Source organism: Siphateles boraxobius, unplaced genomic scaffold (genome assembly GCF_051911475.1).
Source record: "Siphateles boraxobius isolate OS27281-9 unplaced genomic scaffold, OSU_SipBor_1 12, whole genome shotgun sequence".
Taxonomy (NCBI): domain Eukaryota; kingdom Metazoa; phylum Chordata; class Actinopteri; order Cypriniformes; family Leuciscidae; genus Siphateles; species Siphateles boraxobius.
The window spans coordinates 35,641,687-35,653,224 of NW_027508722.1; the positions used below are offsets into that span (position 1 = coordinate 35,641,687).

Consider the following 11,538-nt stretch of genomic DNA (forward strand, 5'->3'; position numbering starts at 1 on the left):
GTCAATTTTTTTATCGCAAATTAACGCTCTTTTTGGCCAAGCAAACTTTGTATTTTTATCAAATGCTGTTGCAACAACTAGTAACGTTAGAACAACTACAACATCACACCGGATAGCTAGACCGGAAACAAAACAACAGGCACGCCGCACGTACTTGTTTGGGCTTGCGCGCCGGCCAAAGAGTAGTAGGCTAACGTTACGTTTTGAGTGGATGGCGCGAGCGCGAGACGCCGATCTAGAGACGTGCACTCTCAACGCAATAGAGTGCGGCGCGGGACTAGATTTGATGGCCGCGTGCGAGGGCGGGCTCGAGCGGTAATGCACTCACTCTGTGTGCGGATACGGGAGAATAAAAAGATTCGCGGGACTCCCGCAAACTAGAAATATCTATGAATAAAACATAAAAACTAATACATTTTTATTCATATGTTGCAGAAAAGCAACAAGAACAACTAAAACTAAATAGAAACAATTTACAGGCCAGAGTTTCTTTTTATAACATGTTTGCAGCGTTGAGGGATGTAGCCAATCACAGACATATGTGTTGATTTCTTGAACGCAATGGCCAATCAGAAGCATTTAAAATAGACTCCCCTCACCGCTCAAAACTGACTTTTTGTTCAGTGCTGAATTCTGTATACTGGCAAATCCTCAAATTATAACAAACAAAGTGTATATATTATGAAAGATACATTGTGCAGTCAGCTTCATTGATAATAACAGATGTGTGAGATTGCGATGAACTGATGTCAGCTTTTTAGGAATTATTAAGGGAGCACACTTTGCGCGCATTCAGTAATGCCAAACCATGCACTCAGTAGCCTGCTTGCTTTTATGTTATAACAGTGGTTTGTGTGTTAATGCTTTAATAACAAATAATTTATCAGGAGCATTTATGCTGATGTGTATGGTGGCGACACGTAGGTGAAAGTATTTGGAGGTAGCCTACAAAAAAAAGAGTGTATTTGCGGGCGGGAGCGGGACAAAAATGTTGCGGGCGGGAGAAAGTAACATAGAAAGTAGTTGAGAACGTCAGTTATAACGACCCACGTATTAAAAAAATGGACGGGTTTAAATCGGGCTTGGGCTCATAATTACAGTTTATGTGTCGGGCCGGGCTCGGACACAATGCGCACGGGCTCGGGTCGGGCTTGATTTTTTGGGCCCGATCTAAGCTCTACAATGGATGACTTCAGACAGAAGCACATGGATACCACAGCTAAGAACAAACTTACTGCTGATCCACTTTTCCATGTTGATAAGAGCATTAAAATTAGAAAAAATAATGAGACAAATAGAAATCAAGGGACATTTAGAATAGATAAAAATGTGCGATTAATCGCGAGTTAACTATGGCATTAATGCGATTAATCGCGATTAAATATTTTAATCGTTTGACAGCACTAGTATGTACATGTTTGTATTTTTGAGAGATTATTGTTTATGCATGGTTATTGATAAAACTAAAAATTAAAGTTTTTGAAATAAGGCCACAAAACACATACTAAATATGTGTCCACAATACTTTTGACTAATGGATGTTGTGGCCTAGAGTTTTTGCTTCAAAATGATCTGAAAATCACCCAGCCTAATCATTCACATAAAACAATACATTGATTTAAATTTTGTAAAACACTTTTTATTTGGAAAGGCAATATGCGTGTGGGCGTGAACGGCCCAACCCCTTATCATGAATAATTCACACCTGAGAAGACTGTCTCGCATAATGATGAGCCTTTCATTCAGGTGTGTCACACAAGAAAGAATGTGAGGAGGAAAAAAGAAAATAAAGAATTAAATATACACACACACACACATATATATATATATATATATATATATATATATATATATATACTGACGTTCAAAAGTTTGGGGTCGGTAGGATTGTTAATGTTTTTAAAAGAAGTGATTTGATGCTCAAGAAACATTTCTGATTATTATCAATGTTGAAAACAGTTATTTACATTTTTATTTCAGGATTCTTTGATAAATAGAAAGTTCATAAGAACAGCATTTATCTGAAATAAAATCTTTTGTAACATTAAACACTACTGTTCAAAACTTTGGGGTCAGTAAGTATTTTTTTTTTTTTTTTTGGGAAATAAATAAAATAAATCAATACTTTTATTCATCAAGGAGGAATTAAATTGATCAAAAGTGACAGTAAAGATATTTATAATGTTATGAAAAGATTCTATTTTAAATAAATGCTGTTGTTTTTAACTTTCTGTTCATCAAAGAATCCTAAAACAAATGGTACACAACTGTTTTCAACATTGATCATAATAATAAATATCTAGATAGATATAAATAAATAAATAGATAATCATAAATGTTTCTTGAGCATCAAATCCTTATTAGAATGATTTCTGATGGATCATGTGACACTGAAGACTGGAGTAATGATGCTGAAAATTCAGCTTTGATCACAGGAATAAATAATATATTAAAATATATTAAAATCGAAAACAGTTATTTTAAATTGTAATAATATTTCACTATATTACTGTTTTGTGTTGTATTTTTAATGAAATAAATACAGCATTGGTGAGCATAAGTGACTTATTTTAAAAACATTAAAAATCGTACGGACCCCAAACTTTTGAACTGCAGTATATATATATATATATATATATATATATATATATATATATATATATATATATATATATATATATATATATATAATCCATATAAGTCAAAAGCACATTTTTAGTACATAGTCATGCCTGGAAACATATCCTGTTCAAAAAGGCTATATGGGCCACCCTACAGAATTTGTTCAAATTTAGAGTTGGAAACATCTTGAAAAGAAAATCGTCTTTTCCCATAAATTTCTTATGAAGTATTCTTTTTTAAATACCCTTACATTGGAACAAATACTATAATAACATCTTAGTTGATGAGTTTATTTTTGACCGAACATACTATATATTTACATATGAGCAGAAACTGGCTAACAAAAGCTTATTTGATGTCTATTTTAGAATTAAAACATTATAATCTATCCAAAAACTATGAAATGTCTTTTTTCGTATTTCATCTGTAACATAAACAACAGCGCCCATATGTGCCCTTAATTCATTCACACACAGAAATGTGATTAAAATTTAAACAGTCTTTTTGCGTTTACAGACACTATTCCATATCGCGATTAGAACAAATCACAAGAATAAAAAACGTACTCACAATTCACGGCTAGATCCGTCTCTCCTAAAAATGAAAATAAACCAGCACATGTTCTGAGGTAAATGTCCCAGGATTATTCCTCACACAGCCTCGCAAGAAGAAATAGTACATTAATCTGATGATTACATTTGTTGTGTTATCGCGTTTATGAGGCGCGTTTACACGTTTGCATGTGTCGCTTAAGATCATTTGCGTTTGAATACCGCGCGCTCTCCGTGGGCGTGTCACATTAGCAGAATAGTGAGCTGAGAGAACGATAGTGAGATCGGCTGACGCCTCTCTCTTTTTTTATAGATTATATAAACAGAGAATATTTATTTTAGTTTTGAACTAGATATCTTAAAAGTACAAACTTAAATGATTATAAAGATATATTGCTCATGCCTGGGTGACTAGTATTCGCTGAGTTTTGTTTAAGTTTAGAGACGTTCTCCAGAAAAAAGGTTAACGGAGACAGAGAGGCAGAAAGCACACCCTTTATTTTACAAAAGAAAAATGTTTTATTTCGATTGTAAGTGGACACATAAAAAAGTACATATTCAACAGTTTATTTTTTTATATTTCTTAAGTCTGTATGACCAAAAATGACAGAGTACTTTAAGTCTATTTTGCTGCTATGTGAAAAAAATCGAGCAAAATGCGCCGGCGCATTTGCCGACCCCAGAGGGTTAAATACTAAAATAACTATTAGTAAACAATGAGGAACAAAATAATCAAACATCAAGGTAAGAGAACATACATAATATATGAGATATCAAAATAAGATAAACATAAATCACAAACTTTTTCTTTGCATTTATTTTAAATATATTGTCACTATTTGGCTCGCAGATCATATAAGGTACTTTTTATTGTGGGTGTCTGTCAGCCTCCAGCTAAGACCATTTCTGACCCTGGAAAAACCCTGTATTGTCAGTGTTCGAACTAAACCGTGTCCTTCGGGGGAGCCCACTTGTTTTTTGGGGGATGTTCGTGCACTTGCACGTGCCGAGGAATGAAGTGCCTGTCAGACTGAATGATGCGCGGCGCTGCGCTTTGAAACCCATTGATTTCAAGGATTTCCAAAGATACATAACAGCTATAAGTGTATGCACTATACAAGCACTATATACAGGATTCACCCTATTATACTTTATTGACACAAATTGATAAGTCAAACAGCAAACAGCCATCCAAAAATAGTCTATAAATAGGCTGTTTTGAGTTCACTTGAACAAGGGTTAAATTACTCGTCAGGCTACAGAAGAATACCATAATTCCTCCGTTCAATCAGGCCTAAGACATCGAGAGTCACGCAGACCTATAACAACCCAGCCACAACACATAATTGGGAATAACATGCCTTACCTTAACACAGAATGGATTTCAAGGACTTTGCGCGCAAATCAATGGCCTCCAGCGTTTTATATTTTTTCTACGAATCTAAACGAGTTAACATGTACTAAACATGATTGGAATTTGCACCGCAGCGCCACCACACCTTGATGCTCATGACAAGAATAGCATGTATAGTTATCTTTATTGAAGTGAATTAGGTTTAAATCGCAGTCATGCATGAATGAATGATATTTCTGCTCTTTTACACATAATACTCCACGATGATCACATTACACAAAACTGAAATTGCACGTCAAAATTAAACATTGTCAATATTTTTTGAGACCCCCCAAAATTACACGAATCACGTTTTCAGGGGAGCCCATGTCTTATTAAGGGGAGCCGAGCTCCCCCGTAGTTCGCACCCTGTGTATTGTGATGGAAAAAGAAAGCCATCGCTTGTGTGTTAGTAAAGCAGGACAAAGTTGTGAATCCTGTGAGTGCTTATCATAAAGTTGTAAATCCTGTGAGTGGTTATCATAAAGACTGCGGTTGTCCTGTTTCAGACTGCTGCGTTTGAGGAACCCCTGGGGCCGGTTCTCCTGGAACGGCTCCTGGTCGGACGAGTGGGCCGATTGGCCTCAGCATCTGCGTCACGAGCTCATGGCCCACGGCAGCAGTGAAGGCGTGTTCTGGATGGAGTACGGAGACTTCATTAAGTGAGTCATTAGCTGCTTCATCTGTGCTAAATTGACCTTTAATCTGAGATGATCTTCATCAGAGCTTTCCATAAATAAAGAGGATCTTGTTAGTGGTCAACAGAGATAGAAATGTGCAGGAGGCTCATGGCCTGTATATTATTTGCATGTTATATTATATCATGTGGTTTTTTTAATCTTTTTTCTTTTATTATAAATTTTAGAGACGTTTAACATTATGGTATCAAAGCAATGTTTTCTGAAAATCTTAATTAAAGAATTATATTAAACTTTGAATTTAATACATTTTATATTATATACATATTATTTAATGATGACAAATGGAATCTACTTTATTTTACTTATTTATTTTAAAAAGTATTGTTAACATTTGAAAGTTATTGTACATATTATTTAATGATGATCTACATACATTTGAAAGCAAAAATAAAATACTTCATTACACCATATTAATTGAAAATATTTAAAATTAAATTTTATATTTAATACATTGTTAATGATCAGAAATGAGATCTGCATAAATTTGAAAACAAAAATTAAAGACTTTTAAACTATAATTAATTACATATATATTAAATTGTAACATATTATTCATATATATATATATATACTTTAAAAAAAATAATAATAATAAAATTACTTATTATTATTATTATTATTTTAAAATTCACTCAAATTTGTACTATCAATCAACAGATTCTAATACATTTCCGTTTATCACCCATCAACTGATGCTCAAGATGGCCAAAATATAAGATATTCCACCCATGTATCAGTCTATCAGTAGATGTAGTTAAATAACCAGAACATGGTTGGTGAATGTTGTGTGTAGGTACTTTGACTCGGTGGATATCTGCAAGATTCATGCTGATTGGCAGGAGGTGCGTCTGCAAGGCTGCTTCCCGTGCCGGGCGAGTAAACCGGTGACCGTGACCGCGCTCACAGTCCTGGAGAGAACCGCGCTGGAGTTCGCCCTCTTCCAGGAGGGCAGCAGGTAAATCACATCAAAATTAATAAAAACATAACATATTAATCATTAAAACAACAACAACAACAAAAATAAAACCGCTCTCAATCCACCAGGCGCTCAGACACGGCTGACAGTCACCTGTTGGATCTGTGCATTATGGTCTTCCGGGCCTCGTTCGGTAACGGGAATAAGCTGGTACTGGGGCGTCTGTTAGCACACAGCAAGCGCGCGGTGAAGAAGTTTGTAGGATGTGATGTGATGCTGGAGCCGGGAGAGTATGCGGTGGTTTGCTGTGCCTTCAACCACTGGCAGATGGACCTGACCGGGACGTCAACACCAGGTACACAGGCGGAGAGACGACGCTGGATTACAAACCATAAACACTGGACAAGATTAGACAGGCCATATTATGCCCATTTACAAAAGTCTTGATTTTGTTTTTGGGCTCTAATAGAACAGGTTTTCATGTTTAAACATTATTTTTCCCATATTTGCAGCTCCTCTTTTCCCAGTCTGTCAATAACGCTCTGTTTAGTTCTAGTCATGTCCGGTTCGCGAACGAATCTGTTCTTTTTAGTGAACTGGCTGAATTGTCTGAAACCGTTCGATGCTCAAGTCAGCACAGATCTACAAGTTACTCAATCTAACCCACTTTCAGACGTGTCTGACAGTCCCTCCATCTCTAAATGAGCCAATATCCAGGAGTATTTGATCCTATGATGTCGGTTATAACTCATTTAGAGCTCCAGTTATTCCAACAGTTCACTGAACTGAGACCAGTCTTTCTGGCATGTCCGACATGTGTGCAGAGGGTTTCATAACGGGGGCAAAATGTGTGTATCTGAGTTGGTTAATGGTTACAACAGTTCCAGAGGAAACTGTTCTGACTCGGATATGTCCGCAAAAAAACAATGAGCCGCTGATACGAGCATGTGCGTGAACGAGCAGGTGACTTGAATGAGGGGTGAAATTAAAGTTTTTTTTTAATGGTTTTTTGTAAAAAGGTGAGTTGATTAATACTAGTTAATTCACTATATATGCTTTAGACATGTAAAACATCCGCATTTCACATCATTATTGGGTGCTTTTCTAGTAGAATTGTGTATTATGCGACATCGTTGTGTTATGTAAACGAACTGAATCATTATTTTGAACCGGTTCATTGAAACGAACTGTCCGAAAGAACCAGTTCGCAGAAAAGAATTGGACTGTGTCTTAAAGGGATAGTTCACCCAAAAATGAAAATTCTGTCAGTATTTACTCACCCTCATGTTGTTCCAACCCTGTAAGACCTTCGTTCATCTTCGGAACACGAATTAAGATATTTTTGATGAAATCTGAGAGCTGGATCACTCCTCCATAGGCTTCAATAGGATTGAAACTTGCCGGCCTCGAAAAGTTATTACAGACATCGTTAAAATAGTCCAAGTGACTACAGTGGCTCAATCTTAAGTTTATCAAACAACAAGAATACTTTTTGTGCGGAAAAACAAACAAAAATAACGACTTTATTTCAACTATTCATTTCCTTCTCTTTGGGCCTCTAGTCAGTTAACGTAGTGTGATTCCGTAGAGCTACGTCACACGTAGTCTTACTATTGGCCGACGCTGGTCATGTGTGTGATGCGTACAACAACAGAAGCTCTACACTATTACACTAGTGAACTGACTCGAGGCCCACAGAGAAGGACATGAAAAGTTGAAATAGAGTTGTTATTTTTGTTTTTTTGCGGACAAAAAGTATTCTCGTCGTTTGATAAACTTAAGATTGATCCACTGTAGTCATTTGGACTACTTTTAACGATGTCTGTAATAACTTTTCGGGGCTGGCAAGTTTCAATCCCTTAGAAGCCTATGGAGGAGTGATCCAGCTCTCAGATTTCATCAAGAAATATCTTAATTCGTGTTCCGAAGATGAACGAAGGTCTTACGGGGTTGGAACAACATGAGGGTGAGTAAATACTGACAGAATTTTCATTTTTGGGTGAACTATCCCTTTAAATCACCCCCTATATCCTTAAATAGAGCACTATCTGAAGGGACAGCCGCCGATGTGCGCTCAACGGATAGAAAATACCCATAATCCACGGTGAGAGTCATGCACTGAATGAATTCCCGTTGAATCATCCATCCATTTTCCAAACCGCTGGTCTAATGTGGCTACAGTGGAATATCATACAGTATAAATTCCTTTTAATTGATTATTACATTGTTTGTTTAATTAATGTTTATACATAGTTTTCATGCCCCGCCCCCTTACCATATCCGCCAGTTTCAACACACTACTAACTCATCCAGGCCCCGCCCCTTTATTCTGCGTATGAATAATTTAAATAAGGAATATTGTGAAGTGTTCGTTGCTGGAAGAACAAAATCTGAAGACTACAATGGAGGCGTTTCAGGGAGTTCAGACACACTGGCACTGATGTAGAGAAGACCTCTCGCTGGAGGGACTTTGTGCTCAAACAGCAACATTACACAAGAAAGATGAATATGGGGAAAAAAGCATAATAGGTCCTCTTCATCGTGTTGTGCGTGTTTTGACAGTGTCCAGTCCCACTAACGCTCGGAGACCCAGTCAGGACTTCCCAGGGTACATCTTGGCCATCTACAGCTCCAGACAGGTGATGGTGGAGCAGGTGGAGGCTTCGTCCACAACACTCGCTGATGCCATCATCCTGATGACGGAGAACAAGGGAGAGAGACATGAGGTACAGGAACACACACACACACACACTATATGTAGAACTTTCTATATCATCATTTATCAAATGTGATGATTTTTATCATATTTTAAACCTAAGAGGAGCACGGATATATAAAAAAATATATATATCTAATTGTAAGGCACACTGTCACTCCAGTCAGTTCCATCAGCTCTGAATGTTATGTTCAGTTTTTAGAAATCATACTGAGCATATGAGTTATAATAGGTAAAATAATTGGTTAACTTAACATGTATATTATTTCATGTCATTTAATTTCACTGCAAACTTTAATTATTAACAGGTATTAAAAAAATTATAATTTATATTATATATAGTATTATTTCTTTCTTTATTTGATATATGTTTGTAACATAATTTATACATTATATAGTATTTATTATATTTATATAATCATATATATATATATATATATATATATAATATATATATATATGTATGGTATTTCTATATTATGTAAATGTATATTTACAAAAAATATAATGATTATAAAAATTATTAATATAAAAATATTTATATATTTTATTATATATACATTTTATTATATATAAAGCAGAGCATGTGAGCGGAGCGTGAGCGGAGCGGTAATCCTTCCTCCTGAGCGGAGAGCGCCTTTCTGAAGATTCAGCTCCGTCCGCTCAGCGCCGCTCGCTCTACCCAGAATGCCCTATTGTGATTTGGTAGTTCGAGAATGAATTAGCTAAAGCAATAGTGGGTTGGTTATGGATTTCAAATATTGTTTTAAGGAAGTTGCGAGCCTTATGCATAACATGCATATTGTTTTTGCGTGCGTGCGCGCACGCGCGTTTTAATATGCCTGTTTTGCAACTGCAGTTATGTTCACGGAAATAAAATAACGAAAATCAAATATACCTTTTCAGTTATTGCATTTAATAAGCAAGTTTGCCAAAGGGCTAGACATGTTTTTTAATTAAGTTAATTTAATGCATTTAAATGAATAAAAAGAACAGACTTTTATTCAGAATCACCCCGAAATAACTTCTATTTACAATCCTAGCTACTGTAAATTATACATTTATTCCAGATATTCATTACAACGTACAAACAGAAAGCAAGTAGCCTACAGAGACATTTTATGTCTGAGCGGGATTTGTTTTACCGGTGAGAGTGAGCGATTCATCAGTGGAGCGTTCGCTTGGGACGCGAGCGACTGAGTGGAGCGCACGCGCATAGAGCGGGATATTGAGCTGAGCGTCACACCACTCCACTTCGCTCACATGCTCTGATATAAAGTAAACAAATGTTATATTATGTTTTTAATTGATATAATCATAAATTATAGTATTAATCATAATTATGTATATATATATATATATATATATTATATTATATAATATTAAATACATTTAAAATAAACAATGTTCAATAATAAAAAATACATAGTATATGAATATAAAAATAAATAATATATAATCATGTATTTAATTTGAATATTTTTAATAAATAATAATGTAGTATTTTTATATTATTAGATGTTTATAATAAATGTATAGTATGTGTGTGTTTTATATACTGTGTGTGTGTATGTATGTATGTATATATATATTATTTTATTAATCATACTTTATAGCTAGGCGACAAGGATGACAGTTTTCTGATGTGATTTCTTGATCTCATGTCTAAGGGTCGTGAAGGGATGACATGTTACTACCTGACTCACGGGTGGGCGGGGCTTATCGTCGTCGTGGAGAACCGTCACCCAAAGTACTACCTCCATGTGTCATGTGACTGTACTGACAGCTTCAATGTGGTGTCGACCCGAGGCAGCCTGAAGACCATCGACAGCGTGCCGCCCTTGCACAGGTAAACACACATTATGCACTGAAAGTGAGTTGCTTCTCCTTTCTGTAGTTTGCAGAAACATCAATTATTTTTTTATTTTTTTCGTTAACAGGGACATTGCACATTAATTAAACATTTCTATAAATGCACCAGAATTAGCCAAAGGCTATTTTTCATCTGTAGTCCCGGGACAGGAGCTTGCTCGAGGATTCCTTTTATTTGACAGCAACAGGAACTAGAACAGGCCGTTGTTCCTTCAGCTCCAGATGAAAACATTGTGAATGTTAGTCCTGTTAGTTCCTGAAGTGTTTTTATTTAAGGTTTGTTCACAGCGAGAGCCACATGATGGAGCAAAACCTCTTAAGTATTAATAGCTGAACACTCATTCACATGCTTTAAATACAGCCCTCACCGCACTGCTGTTAATGCTGTTTCAGTCAACGCCGTTATTCATTTCATGAATAAAGATAATTAATAATAATAATTTTGAGCTTCAGTGTTTAGTAGAGTGAATAATAACTTTTTTTATAATACATTTTATATGTATATGCATCTATCATTAATTAACAAGAAAAATTTATTCTGTTTTAGGACCATTATTTATTATCATCATTACTACTACACTTATATTATATTATTTTCACGACAAGTAAGTAAATTTTCCCTTAGACTCACAATTCAGTTGACTTTGGTGTTAGCAGTAAATAAACAATTTATATTATTATCAACTGTATTTAGTCCATATTTTCTTGTAAGCCCGTCTAGATCAGTCGGATAGAACGGGTGAAGGTCTGCGTGTTACTGTCTTTCT

General features: G+C 35.6%; 1 protein-coding gene across 2 annotated transcripts in view; it reads left to right on the forward strand.

Moving 5' to 3' along the window:
* The window catches only part of capn15 (calpain 15), a 33,513-nt gene that overhangs the window by 18,644 nt on the left and 3,331 nt on the right, over nt 1–11,538 (forward strand). For both annotated transcript variants that reach the window (XM_077219257.1, XM_077219256.1), the window contains exons 7-11: nt 5,076–5,228; nt 6,061–6,222; nt 6,312–6,538; nt 8,746–8,909; nt 10,570–10,748. In XM_077219257.1, coding sequence (XP_077075372.1) covers nt 5,076–5,228; nt 6,061–6,222; nt 6,312–6,538; nt 8,746–8,909; nt 10,570–10,748 — 885 coding nt within the window. The remainder of the gene's footprint in view (nt 1–5,075; nt 5,229–6,060; nt 6,223–6,311; nt 6,539–8,745; nt 8,910–10,569; nt 10,749–11,538) is intronic.